Below are 25,598 nucleotides of genomic sequence, written 5' to 3' on the forward strand. Positions count from 1 at the left end.
GGGAGAGCTTCCTGTGAGGGACCCTCAATTTGGAGCCTACTCCTTGTGCTTGCTGTTAGACAGTACAGGCCTGTTGGCCTTTAGGGGACACACTGCAAATCTTTCCTGTTCACTCAGCATGTAGCAGGGGTAGAGATTGGAGGCAGAGGTTTGTCTGTCTGCCTGTGTGTGTGAGGGGAGCGTGAATATTAGTTTCTAGTTTTTGTAATTCATGTAAAGCGTGGTTAGGGTTTCAGACAGATGCTTTTAAAAATATTTTCCTCGTGAGTATATATCTGTTTATACGCACGTAGGAGTGCGGAGTGTGCATACAATGCCTTTATTTTCAAAAGCATTTATTTCATCTTGAGTCTAATTAAATGGAGCTTTAATTCCCTGCTATTAATTCTGTTGCACTGGTGAGCTTGTCTTTTGAGTTAAAACCTGTTGTAGGAGCTTCTTCCTCTTAGTTCTAGGTAACAGAAAATAAATGCACCTTCACACTGAGGAGGGGGAGGGCTCCATGTTCCAGATGCCGCACAATAAATTGATGCCTGCCCATTAAGAGAATAGCCGGGCTCACAGCTGTAATTTACAGACGTTCCAGTGGTGAACACTGCCAAGGCCTGGACGCTGGGCTTCCCATTGGTGATGGCTGGAGGAAAGGAACACTGCAGCACTACAGGGAGGAAAGAGAGTCTTAACTGAACCAGAGCTCATGCAGGCTAATTTATAGGAGGGAAAAGATCCACATGCTCATTTTGAGTTGTACCCAACACGACAGCAGTAACCCTAACGGACACCAGGGTAAAGCTACCTATCTCCATTCCCTCGACCTCATTCACATCCCCCCATATACCTATGTAGCGTGATGAATCAGTCATGCTTCTTGACACCTACAGACATGTTCTCAGCCATCTTAGTAAGGCTCCAACAGTTATTTCCATTGTTTATTTTGTGTTTACATTGGGAATTCTGCCACTTTGGAACCATTCATTGGTTGGATGGCTAGTTGGGTGGGGCCTTCTCTAAGTTCCCTTAACTTGGGAGGGAGCTTAAGTGGGAGAACCTGGCCAGGACTCAGTTCTTCAGGGATCTTTTCGGAGAGTGGAAAAGCCCAGATACTTTGGAGAGGAGCATGGGAAACACTGGGATAGCGACAAAGATATTTGCATTTCCCTTGTCAGATCTCAAACTAATCCCACAGTCCTTTTGGCCTCCCGGCTCAGCCCTGCCAGATCTGACTCCTCACAACAGGATCAAAGATGATCAACCTCAAAGCCTTAGTCACACTTACATCTTTCACAGACAGGGACAGGAGGATCCCATCTACCATCAGCTTGGCACTGAGTCTCAGGGCTGCCGCTCATGGTGTAACCAGGGTCGCATTCGAACACAACCATGTCGCTGGGTCTGTAGGCACGCTGTACCCCATTTGTTCTTCCATGCTCCACTTCTGGGCTTACGCATGTTGCTGAAAGGGAAAGCATAACAAACCCTTTAGACTCTAATGCACTTGTGGGATGAAATGGGCAGTTTACCCACTGAGCCATTTCCTTTCACAAGTCTTTTACTTCACTTTCATAAGTATTTCTATATTCTCACATCCTCTCACATCCTCTGTAGCAATTCTTTCAGCATGAACATTACCCAGCTGCACTCACAGAACCATTCACCACTGGTACAAGTGGATGCAATACCACTGAACTTAAAGGAGCTCCTCTTGCCAACAGTGACTTTGGCCCATGTCTCTCACTGGAAGTTTAATTTCCAGCTGTGGAATTTGCTGAATTGGTGGCTTGTCTCAAAGTTCTTGTGGTGTCTACTTAAATCCTTTTGCGTGTCTGACGCACCAAGCGAGAAAAAGGGAAGCAGCGAACAAAACAGAAACGCACCTTCACATTGAGTGTGGGGGTTGCTCCAAGGTCCAGACACTGTACAATGAAATGATGTCTCCCCAAGAAGGGAGTAGTCAGGATCACAACGGTAATTTACAAACATCCACCACCCAGAAAAAATATCGGCCTCCTTAAAGCATCTCAGTTGGACAACCAAAATCCACCGGACAATTTAGGTTCACTATTTAGTGTCTAACATTGCAAGAGCTAACGGCCGATTGCTTTTCTGAATCTTTTACTCATTTGTAACACTCTCATCCCCACCCCATTATAGAAAAGAGCTTGACTGAAAGACCAGTGTGAGGGGGAAAATCAGAAGTTAGTTCATGATTATTCCACGTGCAGGAACTAGAGGCCATATTCCACCTCCAAAGGAAGAGTGAAAAGCGTGTGTAGTTACTGGAATTTTATCATAATTGATAAAAATAGTGAAATTCAGCAGAGGAAGCAGAAGTACCACCCGCAAAAGCTGCGGTGGACCAAGAAGTTATTGAATATCATCTTCTAAATCACTTCCAGTTCCCATTTCAAGATGGGACAGACATGAGGATCCTGAGCAGAAGAAGATAAAAGTGCTCTGCTTTCACCTTTATGGTACAGTAATTCCCCTCAGCAGACCCATGGCTCTTGCCAACTTGGGTCACTTCTTGCAGCTGCTGCAGTTGGAGGAATCCTGACCCCCAAATGCATTGTGGGAAAGCACGAGCTTTGCAATAAAACAGAAGGGACAAAATTACTCATCTGTCATCCCCACTGCTCTCGGAGCCCTGCCAGCACCGCCCCCAACCTGGTTCATTTCTCATCCTCTACGTCTGTTCCTAACAACTGGGACCGTCCACCTCTCCCCTCAAACCAGTCTGTAAAGTCTCTGGATTTGAGGCAAGCAGCAGGCAGGACAGATCCAGACGGGGTTAGCGTTGAAGGTGCTCACGGATCAGACAGAAGGGAAACCTGTTTCTAGATGCAGGATACAAACAAATCAGAGTTTTGACACTTGCCTGGCTCACAGACTGGCAGAGGTGGATCCCACGTGTCATCAGTTTGGCACTGACTCAGACTGTGACCCTTCATGGTGTAGCCAGGATCGCACTCAAAGGTAACACTGTCATTATATAAATAGACATGTCTATCACCAGATACTCTTCTTCCATTCTGGATTTGTGGGGCTGGGCATCTAACCTCTGAAAAAGAAACGCTTTAGCTGAAACACAGGGCCAGAGAGGAAGAAAAACATCTCCACAGCCTAGACAGCTCTCAAGCCTTTTTTAGGCTCTCAAGATTTTCCCTGTAACTTGTTGCACTAGCCTATATTATTCCAACTTGAAACTGCAGATTGTTGTGGGAAATGTGGAGGGCCACCCTGTGAGGAGGAGATGGAGATACACTGGTAACAGCATAGGTCCCTTCATGGCAACTTTGCAAGGGTTCTCTCCTCAAGCAGTGTCCTGTGTACAATCCTCCTCATGCCTATAACCCTGAGAGGCTCTTGTGGTTAAAGTCCTGGCTCGGGACTTGGTGATCTGGATTAAATTTTTGGCTGTACCACTGACCAACTCCATGTATCATCCGGATAACTCACTAATCTCTGTGCCTCATTTCTCCCTCTGTAAAGTGGAGATTATAATTCTTCCCTCCCTCTTAATTAACATTTGTGAGGCAAGCAGAAAAGAGAGAAAAGGGCACATAACCACATGGACAGACAGTTGTGACCTACTTACGCTCACAAATGGGATCACCACCACTCCATGCAACATGCATGCCAGAAATCTCACATCGTCTGTAAGGCTGTCCAATCAACCGGTGCCTGGAGTTAGGCAAAGGGGGTTATTATTTCTTACCTATTCCTTTGGTATATGAGTTCTCCTGTGAAGCTCAATTATTTGTGAAATTCTTCTCCCCAGCCACAGCAGATGGGGACCAACACCACTGACTACGGAGTGATGATCATAAGAGAAAAGGCTCCTTGCCAACTCAGAACTCCCCAGCCCCCTGTAGAATTACACCACGGAACAGAATCCAGTGTAGGCCCAATGAGCTGGCATTCTTTGAGCCAGGGGATGCAAATGTCCTTCCTGTGCCCTCAAGTCCTACTTACCACATCAGCAGAATCATTCTCCTCCATGGAATCACAAGCCATACGCAAACAAGTAACAACATTTTCTCCCAGCACTTTCTGGCAGGTTGCTGGCGGAGGGGTATTATTATGTCTGATCGAGAGGGGTTTTGATTTTCTCATAACCGATAAGTTTTTGAGGGAGTGGGCCAGGCAGACCCAGCTGGGGTCTGGCTAGCTTGAGATACTTAAATTAAGTCAATCATGACTGTTGTAATGCATGCAGAAGTAACACCCCACCCCAGCAGAGAGGTCCAAAACACAGACGCTATACAGCAAACCTCAGCTGAGCTGGCTCTGGAGTTCAGCAGCCAGCTGTCGTTACAGGCAGTGTCAGTGAAATGAGACTTTCTGTGGTAACAGGTTCTTCCCTTTCGCCCCCACATAGGACATGCTCTACAAGTGCATAAGCCAGCACTACAGCTGCAGACCTTTGTTTCTCAGACCCCTGAAGCACAGTCCTCATCTTTCAAATGGAGAGGGCCAGTGACACCCTCTTCTGCTACCTTATCCCCAGCTCTCTCACTCAGGCACCTTCCCCAGCAGGGTTTCCCTTCGAGACACCTCATCAGTCTGGCAGGTGGGCAGTTAGTCAGTGATAACCCTTCCACCCAACTCCGTATGGGAAAACAGCCAGATCCAATTATTCAGAAGAAGAACTGTTCCCATGTCAAAGCACAGGTAAAATCCAAGAGATTCCAAGGTTTGCCCTGGTCACTTGGATCCTACTCTCCACAGGAGACATCTGTGCTCAGCCAGCACATGCAGGCAGAGCATTCAGCTGGCCAAATTGCAACTAAAGTTTGTACAATAAATGACAGAGCATGAATGAAGAAAAGAGGGAGACTTATTCCAATCCGTCTTTCCTCGCATATAAAAATTATATTGATTGAGCCAAGAAGATGGAGGGCTGCTTTAGTATGGAAGAGTAAACTGCTTTCAGGAGTTGGGAGAATATGAGGATATCCATTTGTGTTCCACAGCTGTAAGCGAAGCACAAGTAAGTCAGCTCAGGCAGTCTGAAACTTACCCTTCTTCACATGTGAAGTTGACGGTTGACCCAAAATGGATATCTGTTACAATAACTCTGCCGTTCTCCGGCTCTCCTGGATGACCACACGATTTCTCTGATAGAGAACAAGGCTAGGATTAGGATGCTCTCTTTCAGTGCAACAGTGATCCCAGGGATCTGTCCATATTTAACACACTCCACAAAGAAGACATTTAGAAGGACCAGAAAAGGCACAGCTAGAGAGAACTTTACGAATGACTATTAACTATTTAAAGGCACATTAGTTGTGTCCACGCTGCAAAATGTTAAGGCCATTAAGACCTTTACTGAACAATGGAAACAAAATTCATAATGATATTCACTTTTACAGAACTTGAGTGCTTCTGACCACGTTCGATTTTCAAGGCATGTAACAGTGGATTGCATATGCGGGTGTCTACTGTATCCAGGCCGGCAAGTATAGTTTATAGTCTTCCCAACAGGAAAGGAAGACTGATTTTTATACTCGCTCTTCAGCTCAGCAAAGCTTAACCTCGTGGGGACTCCACAGCCCTCTAGGAAGAAAGGAAATACATATGAGAAAAAAAGAACCATATCTACTCTGCTGGCATGTACCACGTCAGGTGCAGGTAGATACAACAACAGTTACAGAGAAACAACTGCAGATCTGCTTTACAAATATTCTTCCAGGTGTTACACTAGGATTGAAGCCGAGGGAAAGAGAATGATGAGACAAAGGTGCTAATGCAACAAAATCCATAGCTGGAGACCGAATCTCAAATAACACACACACACGGCCAAACTTACCACTGGCACAAGAATCTCTATTTACGAATCAACTAAAACAACATATGCACCTGCCCTGTTTACCTCAGGTCCTAATATCCATCCTTGGGCTGCCCTACTCCCAGGACGCTAAAATGTGCCATTTTTCAGTAGTACTGTCAGCGAAAGACTAAAGTATCCCAATCGTGGGTTCTGGCCTGAAAGAATATGACTCTATAGGTTCAGCAATGCCCAACGGAATTAATATCCACATAGAGCATCATCTGTTAAAGGACCCAAGCCCTTCACAAACTGATACGACATCCCATTGATTCAAGATACTTAAGTTCTCTCTTACTCTCATTGAGCGGCTGAGGCTGAGCTTCTTGTGCCGGCAGAGATTATAGCCCTTTGTGTGTCCCTGGGGATCTATTCCCAGCTGTGAATTTTGTTGCATTAGCTGGTGTGTCTGAACATTCTTTCTCTCGCTATCAATCCTGTTGGGTTAGTGACAAAAGGAAGAAGCCAACCGAAAATCCATTCACCTTCACATAGAGGAGAAGGGTGGCTCCAAGTTCCAGATGTGGTACAATAGATCGAAGCCTCTCCACGGAGGGCGTAGCCAGGTTCACAGCTGTAGTTCACATATGCTCCACTGGGGAAAGCTGCCAAAGGCTTCGCATTGTGCTTCCCTTTGACGATGATCGGAGGTGGGGGACACAGCAACACTAACGGGGGCAGAGGGGATGAAGAATATTTCAGGGAAAATCTGAATCCTGTTCAAGAAGAGCATAAAATAGGCTGGTCTCCAGGAGGGGGGAAAGCCCAGGATGCCTGTGTTGTGTCAAACCCTGCATCGCACTGGTGATGCAACACATCCAAAAAAGATTAAATATCACCGACCTCGATTCCCCTTCACCCCGGAACTCAGATTTTCCCAGTCTGCTACTTTTCGGACCCTAGAAATCTCCCCTCACTCCCTTAAGAATCCAAACTATAATTTGTGGAGAGCGGGACGAGTTCTGCTGTTTTGTGTTTCCATTCACAGCTTTAGGATGCTCAGTGAGACAGACCATTGCCAGATCTCTGCCTGTCAGGAGGGCAGGGCAGGATGCAGGGGATCAGCTATCACAGGGACGAGCACACTCAAGAGATTAGGGGGTGGGCGGATATTTGTATGTTCCCCATTCACAGCTGAAAAGTGACCCCTGGATTCAAAGGACGTTTATTTTTTTGCGACCAGGCACATCCCTACCAGATGTTGATCGTCTCAGTTACCCTGCAGTCAACCTTGATTCACACTCACCCTGTGTGCAGGCTGGAACAGGAGGATCCCAGTTTCCGTCATCTTGGCACTGAATCAGACGGCTGCCGTTTAGGGTGTAGCCAGGATCACATTCAAACCTAACCGTGTCCCTGGGTCTATAGATAGGTCCACGTCCAGCTACTTTTCTTCCATTCTGGATTTCTGGGGCGATGCAGAGAACCTCTGAAATTGAAAAGCCGCAGAAGGCATCAGCATGCACTGGCATGCACTGCTGTTCAGTGAGCGCTTCGCACCTGTGCTCTGGACTGTCTGGGAAGAGTTTATGGTGTTGCTTTTAACCTCTAAAATGCAAACAGTATAGCCCAAGCCTGCCTAAAACCACATCCCACGAGGTACCCTACTGCTCCTCTCGTGGTGAATAGAGTCCCCAGAGTGATCCCTCTCAGTGACAGAGAGAGCAGGGCTGGTGGGAGAGCTCCCTGTGAGGTACCCTCATTTTGGCACCATGGTCTTTAACAATACTGGCCTGTTCGCCTTTGGGGGACACACTTTCCTCTTTACTCGCGTGTAACAAGACAAGAGTGGGGATAGTGTGCCTGTCTGTGAGTGTGAGGGGAGTGTGGAGATTAGTTGCTAGTGTTTCTAATTTATGTCAAGGGTGCCTCGGGTTTCAGACAGCTGCAGCTTTTAATGTTTCACGAATGTGGTGTGTATGTGTGCACAGGAGTGCAGAGTTTGCATACAGCACATTTATTTTCAAAAGCATTTATTTCACCCTGTGTCTAATTATACAGAGTTTTAATTCCTTGCTGTTAAATTTGTTGCACTTGTGACCTTGTCTTTTGAGTTACATTCTGTGGTAGGAGCTTCTTCCTCTTAGTTCTAGGTAACAGAACATAAACGCACCTTCACACCGAGGAGGGGGAGAGCTCCAGGTTCCGGATGCCAAACAATAAATAGATGCCTGCCCAGTTACGGAGTAGCCAGGCTCACAGCTGTAATTTACAGACATTCCACTGGTGAACACTGCCAAGGCCTGGCCACTGGGCTTCCCGTTGGCGATGGCTGGAGGAGAGACACACTGCACCGCTGCAGGGAGGGAGGAGAGCTTTAACTGAAGCAGAGCTGATGCAGGCTGATCTCCAGAAGGGAAAATATCCACATGCTTGTGTTGAGTCATGCCCAACACAACAGCAGTGAGACAAATGCAGATCACATACCTCCATCCATTCACATCCCCCCAAATGCCTATAAAGAATGATGACTCAGTTATGCTTCTTGTAACCCCCAAACATTTCCCAGATGCCTAAGTAAGGGTCCAAGAGCCATTTCCACTCTATATTTTGTGTTTATATGGGAAATGCTGCCACTTTGGGACTATTTATTCGTTGGTAGGGCCCACCCACAAGTTCCCTTAACTTGGGAGGGAGGTTAAGTGGGCAAAACTGACCAGGACTCAGTTCTTCAGGGATCTTTTTGGAGAATGGAAAAGCCCAGATACGATGGAGAGGAACACAGGGAACACTGGGATAGCGACACAGATATTTGCATTTCCCTTGTCAGATCTCAAACTAATCCCACAGTCCTTTTGGCCTCCCGGCTCAGCCCTGCCAGATCTGACTCCTCACAATGGGATCCAAGCCTTAGTCACACTTACATCTTTCACAGACAGGGACAGGAGGATCCCATCTACCATCAGCTTGGCACTGAGTCCTAGGGCTGCCACTCAAGGTGTAACCAGGGTCACATTCAAACACAACCATGTCTCTGGGTCTGTAGGCAGGCTGTACCCCATTTGTTCTTCCATGCTCCACTTCTGGGCTTACGCATGTTGCTGAAAGGGAAAGCATAACAAACCCTTTAGACTCTAACGCAGGCGTGGGATGGAATGGACTGAACCATTTCCTTTGGCAAGTCTTTTACTATAGTTCAATTTCATAACTATTTCTATACTATCACATCCTGTTGTCACTTTTATCAGTTCTTTCACCATGAACATTACTGAGCTGCACTCGCAGAATCCATCACCACTGTTCCAAGTGGATGCAATGCCACTGAACTTAAAGGAGCTCCTCTTGCCAGCAGTGACTTTGGCCCGTGTGTTTCATTGGAGATTTAGTCCATAACTGTGAAATTTGCTGAATTGGTGACTTGTCTCAAAGTTCTCATGGTCTCAATTTAAACCCTCGTGTGTGTCTGACACACCGAGCGAGGCAAAGGGAAGCAACTAACAAAACAGAAACGCGCCTTCACATTGAAGGAGGAAGCAGTTCCAAGCTGCAGACACTGTACAATGAAGTTATGTCTCCCCAAAAAGGGAGGAGCCAGGATCACAATGGTAATTTACAGACACTCATCACCCACCCACCCACCCCCCAAAATCAGGCTACTTTAAGCATCTTATTTTAGTCAACCAAAAATCACTGGACAATATCAGCTCACTATTCAGTGCGTTATATTGCAAGTACTTAATGCCTGTTGTTTTTTATGAATCTTTAACTCATTTGTAACAATCTTGTCCCCACCCCATTATAGAAAAGAGCTTGACTGAAATACCAGTGTGAGGGGGAAAAACAAAAAATGGTTCCGTGATTATTCAGCGTACAGGAACTAGAGGGTCGTATTCCACCTTCATAAGAACATAAGAACGGCCATACTGGGTCAGACCAAAGGTCCATCCAGACCAGTATTCTGTCTACCGAGAGTGGCCAATGCCAGGGTCACTCACTCTGGGGCACCTAACAGGTAATGATCAAGTGATCTCTCTCCTGCCATCCATCACCCGCCTCTGACAAACTGAGGCTAGGGACACCGTTCCTTACCAATCTTGGCTAATAGCCATTAATTGACTTTACCTCCATGAATTTAACCAGTTCTCTTTTAAACCCCGTTATAGTCCTAGCCTTCACAACCTCCTCAGGCAAGGAGTTCCACAGGTTGACTGTGCGCTGTGTGAAGAAGAACTTCCTTTTATTTGTTTTAAATCCGCTGTCCATTAATTTCATTTGGTGGCCCCTAATTCTTATACTATGGGAACAAGTAAATAACTTTTCCTTATTCACTTTCTCCACACCACTCAATTTTATAGACCTCTATCATATCCCCCCTTAGTCTCCTCTTTTCCAAGCTGAAAAGTCCTAGTCTCTTTAATCTCTCCTCCTTTGGGACCCGTTCCAAACCCCTAATCATTTTAGTTGCCCTTCTCTGAACCTTTTCTAATGCCAGTATATCTTTTTTGAGATGAGAAGACCACATCTGTACGCAGTATTCAAGATGTGGGCGCACCATGGATTTATATAAGAGCAAGAAGATATTCTCCGTCTTATTCTCTATCCCTTTTTTAATGATTCCTAACATCCCGTTTGCTTTTTTGACTGCCACTGCACACTGCGTGGATGTCTTCAGAGAACTATCCACGATGACTCCAAGATCTTTTTTCCTGATTAGTTGTAGCTAAATTAGCCCCCATCATATTGTATGTATAGTTGGGGTTATTTTTTCCAGCGTGCATTACTTTACATTTATCCACATGAAATTTCATTTGCCATTTTGTTGCCCAATCACTTAGCTTTGTGAGAGCTTTTTGAAGTTCTTCACAGTCTGCTTTGGTCTTAACTATCTTGAGCAGTTTCGTATCATCTGCAAACTTTGCCACCCCCGTTTACCCCTTCCTCCAGATCATTTATAAATAAGTTGAATAGGATTGGTCCTAGGACTGACCCTTGGGGAACACCACTAGTTAACCCTCTCCGTTCTGAAAAATTACCATTTATTCCTACCCTTTGTTCCCTGTCTTTTAACCAGTTCTCTGTCCATGAAAGGATCTTCCCTCTTATCCCATGGCACCTTAATTTACGTAAGAGCCTTTGGTGAGGGACCTTGTCAAAGGCTTTCTGAAAATCTAAGTACAATCTAAGTACGTTCAAAGGAAGAGTGAAAAGCATCTGTCGTTACTGGAAGGACCGCTCATAATTGATAAAAATAGTGAAATTCAGCAGAGGAAGCAGAAGTACCCACAAAAGCTGCAGTGGACCAAGAAGTTATTGAATATCATCTTCTAAATCACTTCTAGTTCCCATTTCAAGATGGGACAGACGTGAGGATCCTGAGCAGAGGAAGATAAAAGTGCTCTGCTTTCAACTTTAAGTTACAGAAATTCCCCTCAGCAGGTCCCCTCTTGCCAACCTTGGTCACTTTTCGCAGCTGCTGCAGTGTGAGGAATCCTGACCCCCAAATGCATTGTGGGAAAGCAAATCCAAAATATAATTTGTGGAGAGCGGGACGAGTTCTGCTGTTTTGTGTTTCCATTCACAGCTTTAGGATGCTCAGTGAGACAGACCACTGCCAGATTTCTCCCTGTCAGGAGGGCAGGGCAGGATGCAGGGGATCAGCTATCACAGGGACGAGCACAGTCAAAAGATAAGAGGGTGGGCAGATATTTGTATGTTCCCCATTCACAGCTGAAAAGTGACCCCTGGATTCAAAGGACGTTTATTTTTTTGCGTCCAGGCACATCCCTACCAGATGTTGATCATCTCAGTTACCCTGCAGTCAACCTTGATTCACACTCACCCTGTGTGCAGGCTGGAACAGGAGGATCCCAGGTTCCTTCATCTCGGCACTGAATCTGATGGCTGCCGTTCAGGGTGTAGCCAGGATCACATTCAAACCTAACCGTGTCCCTGGGTCTGTAGACAGGTCCACGTCCAGCTACTTTTCTTCCATTCTGGATTTCTGGGGCGATGCAGAGAACCTCTGAAATTGAAAAGGTGCAGAAGGCGTCAGCCTGCCCGGCAAGCAGTGCTGTTCAGTGGGCCCTTGGTGCCTGTGCTCTGCACTGACTCCCTACAAGTTTCTGGGAAGAGTTTATGGTGTTGCTTTTAACCTCTCCACTGCAAACACTATCGTGCAAGCCTGCCTAAAACCACATCCCACGGGGTTCCATACTGCTCCTCTTGTGGGGAGCAGAGGCCCCAGAATCTATTAACTTAGGCTTGAATAAAGACTGGGAGTGGATGGGTCATTCCACGAAGCAAAACTATTTCCCCATGTTTATTCCCCTCTCTCCCCCATGACTGTTCTCAGATGTTCTTGTCAACTGCTGGAAATGGCCCACCTTGATTATCACTGCAATATGTTTCCCTCCCCGCCCCGCCGCTCTCCTGCTGGTAATAGCTCACCTTACCTGATCACTCTCGTTACAGTGTGTATGGTAACACCCATCGTTTCATGTTCTCTATGTATATAGATCTCCCCGCTGTATTTTCCACTGAATGCATCCGATGAAGTGAGCTGTAGCTCACAAAAGCTTATGCTCAAATAAATTTGTTAGTCTCTAAGGTGCCACAAGTCCTCCTGTTCTTTTTGCGGATACAGACTAACACAGCTGCTACTCTGAAACCTATTCCCAGCTGTGAATTTTGTTGCATTAGCTGGTGTGTCTGAACATTCTTTCTCTCGCTATCAATCCTGTTGGGTTAGTGACAAAAGGAAGAAGCCAACCAAAAATCCATTCACCTTCACATAGAGGAGAAGGGTGGCTCCAAGTTCCAGATGTGGTACAATAGATCGAAGCCTCTCCACGGAGGGCGTAGCCGGGGTCACAGCTGTAGTTCACATATGCTCCACTGGGGAAAACTGCCAATGGCTTGCCATTGTGCTTCCCTTTGACGATGACCGGAGGTGGGGGACACAGCAACACTAACGGGGGGAGAGGGAATGAAGAATATTTCAGTGAAAAAAATCTGAACCCTGTTCAAGAAGAGCATAAAATAGGCTGGTCTCCAGGAGGGGGGAAAGCCCAGGATGCCTGTGTTGTGTCAAACCCTGCATCGCACCGACGATGCAACACATCCAAAAAAGATTAAATATCACCGACCTCGATTCCCCTTCACCCCGGAACTCAGATTTTCCTAATCTGCTACTTTTCGGTCCCTAGAAATCACCCTTCACTCCCTTAAGAATCCAAAATATAATTTGTGGAGAGCGGGACGAGTTCTGCTGATTTGTGTTTCCATTCACAGCTTTAGGATGCTCAGTGAGACAGACCATTGCCAGATCTCTGCCTGTCAGGAGGGCAGGGCAGGATGCAGGGGATCAGCTATCACAGGGACGAGCACAGTCAAAAGATAAGAGGGTGGGCAGATATTTGTATGTTCCCCATTCACAGCTGAAATGTGACCCCTGGATTCAAAGGACGTTTATTTTTTTGCGTCCAGGCACATCCCTACCAGATGTTGATCGTCTCAGTTACCCTGCAGTCAACCTTGATTCACACTCACCCTGTGTGCAGGCTGGAACAGGAGGATCCCAGGTTCCTTCATCTCGGCACTGAATCTGACGGCTGCCGTTCAGGGTGTAGCCAGGATCACATTCAAACCTAACAGTGTCCCTGGGTCTGTAGACAGGTCCATGTCCAGCTACTTTTCTTCCATTCTGGATTGCTGGGGCGATGCAGAGAACCTCTGAAATTGAAAAGGTGCAGAAGGCGTCAGCCTGCCCGGCAAGCAGTGCTGTTCAGTGGGCCCTTGGTGCCTGTGCTCTGCACTGACTCCCTACCAGTTTATGGGAAGAGAGTTTATGGTGTTGCTTTTAACCTCTCCACTGCAAACACTATCGTGCAAGCCTGCCTAAAACCACATCCCACGGGGTTCCATACTGCTCCTCTTAAGGGGAGCAGAAGCCCCAGATGGCTCCCTCTCAGTGACAAAGAGAGCAGGGCTGGCAGGAGAGCTCCTGTGAGGGGCCCACAGTTTGGGATCTACTCCTTGCACTTGGTCTGAAACAGTTCAGGCTTGTTGGCCTTTCCAGTACCCACTGCAAATCTTCTCTGTTGACTGAGTGTGTAGCGAGGGGTAGGGATTGGCGGCAGAGGTTTATGTGTTTCTCTCTGTGTGTGTGAGGGTAGATATTAGTTTCCAGTTTTTGTGATTCATGTCAAGTGTGCCTCGGGATTCAGACAGATGCTTTCTCCCCCACCCCCCCCCAATATTTTCCTCGTAGGGGGTATATCTATGTGCACAAGCGCAGAGTGCGCATACAGTGCCTATATTTTTCAAAAGCATTTATTTCACCATGTGTCTAATTAAATGGAGCTTTAATTCCCTGCTATTAATTCTGTTGCACTGGTGAGCTTGTCTTTCATCTTAAATCCTGTGATAGGAGCTTGTGCAAGGAGTAGACGCCAAACTGTGGGCCCCTCACAGGAGCTGGGTCTGTAGGCACGCTGTACCCCATTTGTTCTTCCATTCTCCACTCCTGGGCTTACGCACGTGGCTGAAAGGGAAAGCATAACAAACCCTTTAGACTCTAACGCACGTGTGGGATGAAATGGGCAGTTTACCCACTGAGCCATTGCCTTTGACAAGTCTTTTACTTCAATTTCATAAATATGTCTACATTCTCACGTCCTCTTGTCATCTGTAGCAATTCTTTCAGCATGAACTTTACCCGGCTGCACTCACAGAATCATTCACCACTGGTACGAGTGGATGCAATGCCGCTGAAGTTAAAGGAGCTCCTCTTGCCAGCAGTGACTTTGGCCCCGTGAGTCTCCCTGGAGGTTTAGTCCCCAACTGTGGAATTTGCTGAATTGGTGGCTTGTCTCAAAGTTCTTGGGGTATCTATTTAAATCCTTTTGCGTGTCTGACGCACCGAGCGAGACAAAGGGAAGCAGCAAACAGAACAGAAACGCACCTTCACATTGAGCGTGGGGGTTGCTCCAAGCTCCAGACGCCGTACAATGAGGTGATGCCTCCCCAAGAAGGGAGTAGTCAGGATCACAATGGTAATTTACGGACACTCATCACCCAGAATTAAAATCAAGCCCCTTTAAGCATCTTATTTTGGGCAACCGAAAATCATTGGACAATTTAGGCTCCCTATTTAGTGTGTTACATTGCAAGAGCTAACGGCCGATTGCTTTTCTGAATCTTTTACTCATTTGTAACACTCTCATCCCCACCCCATTATAGACAAGAGCTTGACTGAAAGACCAGAGTGAGAGGGAAAATCAGAAGTGAGTTCATGATTATTCCACAGGCAGGAACTAGAGGGACATATTCCACCTCCAAAGGAAGAGTGAAAAGCGTGTGTAGTTACTGGAAGGACTGCTCATAATTGATAAAAATAGTGAAATTCAGCAGAGGAAGCAGAAGTACCACCCGCAAAAGCTGCGGTGGACCAAGAAGTTATTGAATATCATCTTCTAAATCACTTCCAGTTCCCATTTCAAGATGGGACAGACATGAGGATCCTGAGCAGAAGAAGATAAAAGTGCTCTGCTTTCACCTTTATGGTACAGTAATTCCCCTCAGCAGACCCATGGCTCTTGCCAACTTGGGTCACTTCTTGCAGCTGCTGCAGTTGGAGGAATCCTGACCCCCAAATGCATTGTGGGAAAGCACGAGCTTTGCAATAAAAGAGAAGGGACAAAATTACTCATCTGTCATCCCCGCTGCTCTCGGAGCCCTGCCAGCACCGCCCCCAACCTGGTTCATTTCTTATCCTGTACGTCTGTTCCTAACAACTGGGACCGTCCACCTCTCCCCTCAAACCAGTCTGTAAAGTCTCCTGATTTGAGGCGAGCAGCAGGCAGGACAGATCCAGACGGGGTTAGCGTTGGAGGTGCTCGCGGATCAGACAGAAGGGAAATCTGTTTCTAGATGCAGAATACAAACAAATCGGAGTTTTGACACTTGCCTGGCTCACAGACTGGCAGAGGTGGATCCCACGTGTCATCAGTTTGGCACTGACTCAGACTGTGACCCTTCATGGTGTAGCCGGGATCGCACTCAAAGGTAACACTGTCATTATATAAATAGACATGTCTATCACCAGATACTCTTCTTCCATTCTGGATTTGTGGGGCTGGGCATCTAACCTCTGAAAAAGAAACGCTTTAGCTGAAACACAGGGCCAGAGAGGAAGAAAAACATCTCCGCAGCCTTCGCAGCTCTCAAGCCTTTTTGCACTTTCAGTATTTTCCATGTAACTTGTTTCACTAGCCCATGTGTTCTCAAGCTTCATTACACCACGACCCCCTTCTGACAACAAAAATTAGCACACGACCCGGGAGCGGGGGAAGAAAGACTGAGCCAGCCTAAGCCCTGCCGTCCCGGGCAGGGTGGCCAAAGCCAAAGCATGAGCCCCTGTGCCCCAGGCGGGGGAGCCACAGCCCAAGAGCTTCAGCCCCAGGTAGGGAACCTGTGACCTGAGCCCAGCCACCCAGGCCACCCTCGGGCTTAGGCCAGGGGCGGTGGGACTCGGGCTTTGGCTTCGGCCCCAGGCAGCGGGGCTCGGCTTCAATCTCGGGCCCCAGCAAGTAAAGCCAGATCTAGTGACCCCATTAATACGGGGCCACAACCCATTTTGGGGTCCTGACTTACAGTTTGAGAACCGCTGCACTCGTCTATGTTATTTCTACTTGAAAATACAGATTGTTGTGGGAAATGTGGAGGGCCACCCTGAGAGGCGGAGATGGAGATACACTGGTAACAGCTTAGGTCCCTTCATAGCAACTTCGCAAGGGTAATCTCCTCAAGGAGTGTCCTGTGTGCCAATCTCCAAGTCATGGGAGCACCCCCAGGGTAAAGCCAAGGAGCTCAGTCCTACAAGGAACCAAGGGGCCTTCACAGCCATTGACCTCAGACATTGAGGGAGCTCAGCAATCTGCACAGTCAAGCCCGAGATGTTTCAGGAAGCTGGTGGTCCCAGCAATGTACCCTCTCTTCATTACCGTTAGAAGTGCCAGGTCTTTCAGCTTGCCTACCAAACTCCTCCAAATATAAAATTCCACAAGTCTGGCTTATATTTATCCCAAGGGCATTAGTAATAAGAGGTCAAGTGCTTGGGACTGACACAGCTTTACTCCACCCCATTATCCACTGCACCAGCAAGCCTGTGTCCTTCACTCATAGCGGGGTAGACTTTGCATCCACACTGAAGGAATTACTACTAAACGCTGTGCACGCTCCGCATACAGAGGTCTCGCAGGATTAATTCTTTTTCTTTTTAAGGAAGATTTTCCTGATGTGCATTCAGTTGTCCCTTCAAATGCCAAGAATAGAAATCCCCATACTAATGGGAAACAGAGCGCTACCATAATATCCCTCACTTTCATTCCCTTGTGGCTGGGATCAAAGGTCTTTAACAACCTTAACAGAAGTTATGACCCTACATGGGCTGAACACAGAGCTCCTCGATGGGTGCATCCGGTGGCACCAGTTTCTATCTCAAATCTTTAACCCTGCTCCAGAGCTATTCAGTCTCCAACATGAATCCTGGAAAATCTTGTGGAGATGTTGCCACGGGCAGGCACACTAAGTGCAGGGATTTAACTGGAGTCTCACATTTGTGGGTTTGTCTAGACCTGAACTTTCTATACATGAAACAACAGAGCTGGCAGGAGTTTTTCACCTCCACAAACCCTACCTCCACACCGAGGGGGACGTGCACTCCACACGCCGTTTAGCCCGTCCTTGGTTGTGCAGTGAATAGAGGCCTCTCCAGTGAGCAAGTAACCATTTTCACATTTGTAGGTTACAGCTGACCCAAAAGAGAAGTTTTTTGTGAACTTGCCAGTGTGACTTCCATTGGGGATGTCTGGAGGCGGAAGGCACGGAATACCTGGAGATACACAGGAGGAGTGTATTTTAGAATCAATACTGGTAGAGAAGCAGCTCCAGTTACTTGATCTGCTAAAGAAATTTAGGAGCCCTAACTATGAAACCACTGGAACGAGCAAGGCCGACAGGTAACGCGCAACAGGTAATTATACCCAATTCTCTTTCGCACTGATGGTCTGTAAACTGTGAAAGAGACTTACTAGGATAGTGTCTTAATGGTCTACACCTTCCTTCATATGGACTGTTTTAAGACCAACCTGTTGAATCCCTACCAGGTGTTGAAAAACGCATGATTTTCCTGCTGCACCATAAGTTGGTGAGCACGCCAGGGCAGGCGAACGCCTTAAAGCACAGGTAATGAGCTTCGTGTCTGGTTTTGGATGAATATAAGTGGGTATCAGGTAAACCTGTTGTGCTATTCAGAAATCCAGAAGGGCCAATAACCACCTTAGTGGGGCATTTTTGCCATACCAAGCTGAATGCCTTTTGCTATTACTCAGTTATCAAAGAAAGACCAAATTCTGATTGTCAGGAAGTTAACACAAACATTTCTCTCTAAGGTGCAACCTCCCTTCAATATGGTCTTGTTCTTAAAATACTGGCATTGGACTCAGGAGACCTGGGTTCAATTTTTGACAGGCTACTGACTGATTCCCTAAACGATATGTCACATAATCACTCTGTGCCTCAGGTGAGACTTTCCGGGGTGGGGATCATAATTCTTCCATATCTGTTTATTCACATTTTGGGGGGGGGGCACCTAAGCACTTCGACAGACAGTTGTGACCTACTTACGCTCACAAATGGGAACATCATCACTCCATGCAACACGCATGCCAGAAATGTCACATCGTCTGTAAGGCCGTCCAATCAACCGGTGCCTGGAGTTAGGCAGAGGGGGTTATCAGTTCTTATCTATTTCTCTGGCGTTTGAGCTTTCCTGTGAAGCTCAGTTCTTCTGGGAAGCTCTTCTCCCCAGCCACAGCAGGTGGGGACCAACACCACTGACTTCGGAGTGACCATCACAGGAGAAATGCTCCTTGCCAGAGCCGAACTCCCCAGCCTCTTGTAGAATTAATCTCTGGTACAGAAGCCTATGTCGGACCAATGAGCTGCTATTCTGTGAGACAGGGGATCCAAATGTCCTTCTGGTTCCCTCAAGTCCTACTCACCACATCAGATGGATCATTCCCCACCACTGAACCACAAGCCAAAGGCAAACTAGGAACAGCACTACAGCATTTCCCCCTGGCATTTTCAGGCAGGTTGCCCAGAGGGGTTTTGATTTTCTCATGATGGATGAGATACGTTTCCGTGGGTGTGGGCCAGGCAGACCCAGCTGGGGTCTGGCTAGCTTGAGATTCATAAACTAAGTCAGTCAAGACTGTTGTAACGCATGCAGGAGTAACACCCCACCCCAGCAGAGAGGTCCAAAACACAGACGCTATACAGCAAATCTCAGCTGAGCTGGCTCTGGAGTTCAGCAGCCAGCTGTCGTTACAGGCAGTGTCTGTGAAATGGGACTTCCTGTGGTCACAGGTTCTTCCCTTTCGCCCTCACATAGGACACACTCTACAAGGTCACGAGCCAGCACTACAGCTGCAGACCTCTGTTTCTCAGACCCCTGAAGCACAGTCCTCATCTTCAAATGGAGAGGGCATATGACGCCCTCTTCTGCCACCGTATCCCCAGCATTCTCACTCGGGCACCTTCCCCAGCAGGGTTTCCCTTTGGAGACACCTCATCAGTCTGGCAGATGGGCAGTTAGTCAGTGAAAACCCTTCCACCCAACTCCGTACGGGAAAACAGCCATTTCCAATGATTCCGAAGAAGAACTATTCCCATGTCCAAGCAGGGGTAAAATCCAAGAGATTCCAAGGTTTGCCCTGGTCACTTGGATCCTACTCTCCACAGGAAACATCTGTGCTCAGCCAGCACGTGCAGGCAGAGCATTCAGCTGGCCAAACTGCAACTAAAGTTTGTACAATCAATGGCAGAGCATGAATGAAGACAAGAGGGAGACTTATTCCAATCCGTCTTTCCTCGCATATAAAAATTATATTGATTGAGCCAAGAAGATGGAGGGCTGCTTTAGTATGGAAGAGTAAACTGCTTTCAGGAGTTGGGAGAATATGAGGATATCCATTTGTGTTCCACAGCTGTAAGCGAAGCACAAGTAGTCAGCTCAGGCAGTCTGAAACTTACCCTTCTTCACACGTGAAGTTGACGGTTGACCCAAAATGGATATCTGTTACAATAACTCTGCCGTTCTCCGGCTCTCCTGGATGACCACACGATTTCTCTGGTGGAGAACAAGGCTCGGATTAGGCTTCTCTCTTTCAGTGCAACAATTATCCCCAGGAACTGTCCATATTTAACACTCCCCATAAAGATGGCATTTAAAAGGGCCCAGAATAGGCACAGCGAGAGAGCTTTACTAGTCACTATTAACTATTTAAAGATACGTAACATTTTGCAGCGTGGACACAACTTAGTGCCTCGAAGACCTTTACTGAACAATAGAAACAAAATTCATTATGATATTCACTTTTACAGAACTCGAATGCTTCTGACCACGTTCGATTTTCAAGGCATGTAACAGTGGATTGCATATGCGGGTGTCTACTGTATCCAGGCCGGCAAGTATAGTTTATAGTCTTCCCAACAGGAAAGGAAGACTGATTTTTATACTCGCTCTTCAGCTCAGCAAAGCTTAACCTCGTTGGGACTCCACAGCCCTCTAGGAAGAAAGGAAATACATATGAGAAAAAAAGAACCATATCTACTCTACTGGCATGTACCACGTCAGGTGCAGGTAGATACAACAACAGTTACAGAGAAACAACTGCAGATCTGCTTTATAAATATTCTTCCAGGTGTTACACTAGGACTAAAGCCGAGGGAAGAAGAACGATGAGACAAAGGTGCTACTGCAACAAAATCCATAGCTGGAGACCGAATCTCAAATAACACACACACACGGCCAAACTTACCACTGGCACAAGAATCTCTATTTCTGAATCAACTAAAACAACATATGCACCTGCCCTGTTTACCTCAGGTCCTAATATCCATCCTTGGGCTGCCCTACTCCCAGGACGCTAAAATGTGCCATTTTTCAGAAGTACTGTCAGCGAAAGACGAAAGGGTCCCAATCGTGGCTTCTGGCCTGAAAGCATAGGACTCTATAGGTTCAGCAATGCCCAACGGAATTAATATCCACATAGAGCATCATCTGTTAAAGGGCCCAAGCCCTTCACAAACTGATACGACATCCCATTGACTCAAGACACTTAAGTTCTCTCTTACTCTCATCTAGCGGCTGAGGCGATAGGACGAGCACACCTCACCGACGGCAGACGTGGGAACATAAATAACCACTCCTCGCGCTGCCTCAACCGTGAGCGCTGACCTCTCATTGTATCTAGCAGTGTGTACACACCCAGATTCGCACCTTGGGAGATTCAGACTGTTCTGGGGAACGCACTCTCTGCCACTTCCTTCGTTTACATTTTCAAATTCAATTGTCTCATAAGAATATATTTGCATTTGTAATAACAGCAAGTGTCTGGGTTCACACCATTAGTGAAACCACTGCAACATCGATGGGTGGACATGCCCTAAGAGTCTGCGTGGGAGTTTGTCTACAGAGTCATTTCTTTTGCAGAGCCTTTGACGTCATTTTCGTGAGTATTTCTACACTATTCCATCTTCCTTCTGACACTTTTATAAATCCTTTCAACTGTAATCTTGTCCGGCAGCACTCAGAGAGCCACGCTTCCACCGGCATCAGTGTGCAAGTTCCACCAAAGTCAACTGAGCTTCTTGTGCCGGCAGTGATTATAGCCCTGTGTGTCTCCCTGGGGAATCTATTAACTTAGGCTTGAATAAAGACTGGGAGTGGATGGGTCATTCCACGAAGCAAAACTATTTCCCCATGTTTATTCCCCTCCCTCCCCCATGACTGTTCCTCAGATGTTCTTGTCAACTGCTGGAAATGGCCCACCTTGATTATCACTGCAATATGTTTCCCTCCCCGCCCCGCCGCTCTCCTGCTGGTAATAGCTCACCTTACCTGATCACTCTCGTTACAGTGTGTATGGTAACACCCATCGTTTCATGTTCTCTGTGTATATAGATCTCCCCGCTGTATTTTCCACTGAATGCATCCGATGAAGTGAGCTGTAGCTCACAAAAGCTTATGCTCAAATAAATTTGTTAGTCTCTAAGGTGCCACAAGTCCTCCTGTTCTTTTTGCGGATACAGACTAACACAGCTGCTACTCTGAAACCTATTCCCAGCTGTGAATTTTGTTGCATTAGCTGGTGTGTCTGAACATTCTTTCTCTCGCTATCAATCCTGTTGGGTTAGTGACAAAAGGAAGAAGCCAACCGAAAATCCATTCACCTTCACATAGAGGAGAAGGGTGGCTCCAAGTTCCAGATGTGGTACAATAGATCGAAGCCTCTCCACGGAGGGCGTAGCCGGGGTCACAGCTGTAGTTCACATATGCTCCACTGGGGAAAACTGCCAATGGCTTGCCATTGTGCTTCCCTTTGACGATGACCGGAGGTGGGGGACACAGCAACACTAACGGGGGGAGAGGGGATGAAGAATATTTCAGTGAAAAAAATCTGAACCCTGTTCAAGAAGAGCATAAAATAGGCTGGTCTCCAGGAGGGGGGAAAGCCCAGGATGCCTGTGTTGTGTCAAACCCTGCATCGCACCGATGATGCAACACATCCAAAAAAGATTAAATATCACCGACCTCGATTCCCCTTCACCCCGGAACTCAGATTTTCCCAGTCTGCTACTTTTCAGACCCTAGAAATCACCCTTCACTCCCTTAAGAATCCAAAATATAATTTGTGGAGAGCGGGACGAGTTCTGCTGATTTGTGTTTCCATTCACAGCTTTAGGATGCTCAGTGAGACAGACCATTGCCAGATCTCTGCCTGTCAGGAGGGCAGGGCAGGATGCAGGGGATCAGCTATCACAGGGACGAGCACACTCAAGAGATTAGGGGGTGGGCGGATATTTGTATGTTCCCCATTCACAGCTGAAAAGTGACCCCTGGATTCAAAGGACGTTTATTTTTTTGCGTCCAGACACATCCCTACCAGATGTTGATCATCTCAGTTACCCTGCAGTCAACCTTGATTCACACTCACCCTGTGTGCAGGCTGGAACAGGAGGATCCCAGGTTCCTTCATCTCGGCACTGAATCTGACGGCTGCCGTTCAGGGTGTAGCCAGGATCACATTCAAACCTAACAGTGTCCCTGGGTCTGTAGACAGGTCCATGTCCAGCTACTTTTCTTCCATTCTGGATTGCTGGGGCGATGCAGAGAACCTCTGAAATTGAAAAGGTGCAGAAGGCGTCAGCCTGCCCGGCAAGCAGTGCTGTTCAGTGGGCCCTTGGTGCCTGTGCTCTGCACTGACTCCCTACCAGTTTATGGGAAGAGAGTTTATGGTGTTGCTTTTAACCTCTCCACTGCAAACACTATCGTGCAAGCCTGCCTAAAACCACATCCCACGGGGTTCCATACTGCTCCTCTTGTGGGGAGCAGAGGCCCCAGATGGCTCCCTCTCAGTGACAAGGAGAGCAGGGCTGGCAGGAGAGCTCCTGTGAGGGGCCCACAGTTTGGGATCTACTCCTTGCACTTGGTCTGAAACAGTTCAGGCTTGTTGGCCTTTCCAGTACCCACTGCAAATCTTTTCTGTTGACTGAGTGTGTAGCGAGGGGTAGGGATTGGCGGCAGAGGTTTATGTGTTTCTCTCTGTGTGTGTGAGGGGAGCGTAGATATTAGTTTCCAGTTTTTGTGATTCATGTCAAGTGTGCCTCGGGATTCAGACAGATGCTTTCTCCCCCACCCCCCCCCAATATTTTCCTCGTGGGGGGTATATCTGTGTGCACAAGCGCAGAGTGCGCATACAATGCCTATATTTTCAAAAGCATTTATTTCACCATGTGTCTAATTAAATGGAGCTTTAATTCCCTGCTATTCATTCTGTTGCACTGGTGAGCTTGTCTTTCATCTTAAATCCTGTGATAGGAGCTTGTGCAAGGAGTAGACGCCAAACTGTGGGCCCCTCACAGGAGCTGGGTCTGTAGGCACGCTGTACCCCATTTGTTCTTCCATTCTCCACTTCTGGGCTTACGCACGTGGCTGAAAGGGAAAGCATAACAAACCCTTTAGACTCTAACGCACGTGTGGGATGAAATGGGCAGTTTACCCACTGAGCCATTGCCTTTGACAAGTCTTTTACTTCAATTTCATAAATATGTCTACATTCTCACGTCCTCTTGTCATCTGTAGCAATTCTTTCAGCATGAACTTTACCCGGCTGCACTCACAGAATCATTCACCACTGGTACGAGTGGATGCAATGCCGCTGAAGTTAAAGGAGCTCCTCTTGCCAGCAGTGACTTTGGCCCCGTGAGTCTCCCTGGAGGTTTAGTCCCCAACTGTGGAATCTGCTGAATTGGTGGCTTGTCTCAAAGTTCTTGGGGTATCTATTTAAATCCTTTTGCGTGTCTGACGCACCGAGCGAGACAAAGGGAAGCAGCAAACAGAACAGAAACGCACCTTCACATTGAGCATGGGGGTTGCTCCAAGCTCCAGACGCCGTACAATGAGGTGATGCCTCCCCAAGAAGGGAGTAGTCAGGATCACAATGGTAATTTACGGACACTCATCACCCAGAATTAAAATCAAGCCCCTTTAAGCATCTCAGTTGGACAACCAAAATCCACCGGACAATTTAGGTTCACTATTTAGTGTGTTACATTGCAAGAGCTAACGGCCGATTGCTTTTCTGAATCTTTTACTCATTTGTAACACTCTCATCCCCACCCCATTATAGAAAAGAGCTTGACTGAAAGACCAGAGTGAGAGGGAAAATCAGAAGTGAGTTCATGATTATTCCACAGGCAGGAACTAGAGGGACATATTCCACCTCCAAAGGAAGAGTGAAAAGCGTGTGTAGTTACTGGAAGGACTGCTCATAATTGATAAAAATAGTGAAATTCAGCAGAGGAAGCAGAAGTACCACCCGCAAAAGCTGCGGTGGACCAAGAAGTTATTGAATATCATCTTCTAAATCACTTCCAGTTCCCATTTCAAGATGGGACAGACATGAGGATCCTGAGCAGAAGAAGATAAAAGTGCTCTGCTTTCACCTTTATGGTACAGTAATTCCCCTCAGCAGACCCATGGCTCTTGCCAACTTGGGTCACTTCTTGCAGCTGCTGCAGTTGGAGGAATCCTGACCCCCAAATGCATTGTGGGAAAGCACAAGCTTTGCAATAAAAGAGAAGGGACAAAATTACTCATCTGTCATCCCCGCTGCTCTCGGAGCCCTGCCAGCACCGCCCCCAACCTGGTTCATTTCTTATCCTCTACGTCTGTTCCTAACAACTGGGACCGTCCACCTCTCCCCTCAAACCAGTCTGTAAAGTCTCTTGATTTGAGGCGAGCAGCAGGCAGGACAGATCCAGACGGGGTTAGCGTTGGAGGTGCTCGCGGATCAGACAGAAGGGAAACCTGTTTCTAGATGCAGAATACAAACAAATCGGAGTTTTGACACTTGCCTGGCTCACAGACTGGCAGAGGTGGATCCCACGTGTCATCAGTTTGGCACTGACTCACACTGTGACCCTTCATGGTGTAGCCGGGATCGCACTCAAAGGTAACACTGTCATTATATAAATAGACATGTCTATCACCAGATACTCTTCTTCCATTCTGGATTTGTGGGGCTGGGCATCTAACCTCTGAAAAAGAAACGCTTTAGCTGAAACACAGGGCCAGAGAGGAAGAAAAACATCTCCGCAGCCTTCGCAGCTCTCAAGCCTTTTTTACACTTTCACTATTTTCCCTGTAACTTGTTGCACTAGCCTATATTATTCCTACTTGAAACTGTAGATTGTTGTGGGA

General features: G+C 47.1%; 1 protein-coding gene across 1 annotated transcript in view; it reads right to left on the minus strand.

Moving 5' to 3' along the window:
• Positions 1-25,598, minus strand: part of LOC119564405 (complement receptor type 1) — a 56,725-nt gene that overhangs the window by 12,019 nt on the left and 19,108 nt on the right. The window contains exons 15-37 of the mRNA XM_043533799.1: positions 25,253-25,435; positions 23,778-23,828; positions 22,831-22,968; positions 22,067-22,249; positions 20,208-20,399; positions 19,865-19,961; positions 18,455-18,540; positions 17,466-17,660; positions 15,735-15,917; positions 14,259-14,309; positions 13,316-13,453; positions 12,552-12,734; positions 11,607-11,789; positions 8,692-8,868; positions 7,941-8,123; positions 7,074-7,256; positions 6,313-6,495; positions 5,365-5,556; positions 5,021-5,117; positions 3,596-3,681; positions 2,876-3,058; positions 1,277-1,453; positions 476-658 (exon numbers count right to left, since the gene is read on the minus strand). Coding sequence (XP_043389734.1) covers positions 476-658; positions 1,277-1,453; positions 2,876-3,058; positions 3,596-3,681; positions 5,021-5,117; positions 5,365-5,556; positions 6,313-6,495; positions 7,074-7,256; positions 7,941-8,123; positions 8,692-8,868; positions 11,607-11,789; positions 12,552-12,734; positions 13,316-13,453; positions 14,259-14,309; positions 15,735-15,917; positions 17,466-17,660; positions 18,455-18,540; positions 19,865-19,961; positions 20,208-20,399; positions 22,067-22,249; positions 22,831-22,968; positions 23,778-23,828; positions 25,253-25,435 — 3,507 coding nt within the window. The remainder of the gene's footprint in view (positions 1-475; positions 659-1,276; positions 1,454-2,875; positions 3,059-3,595; positions 3,682-5,020; positions 5,118-5,364; positions 5,557-6,312; positions 6,496-7,073; positions 7,257-7,940; positions 8,124-8,691; positions 8,869-11,606; positions 11,790-12,551; positions 12,735-13,315; positions 13,454-14,258; positions 14,310-15,734; positions 15,918-17,465; positions 17,661-18,454; positions 18,541-19,864; positions 19,962-20,207; positions 20,400-22,066; positions 22,250-22,830; positions 22,969-23,777; positions 23,829-25,252; positions 25,436-25,598) is intronic.

The sequence above is a fragment of the Chelonia mydas genome, chromosome 21 (assembly GCF_015237465.2).
Source record: "Chelonia mydas isolate rCheMyd1 chromosome 21, rCheMyd1.pri.v2, whole genome shotgun sequence".
NCBI classification, from domain to species: Eukaryota; Metazoa; Chordata; order Testudines; family Cheloniidae; genus Chelonia; species Chelonia mydas.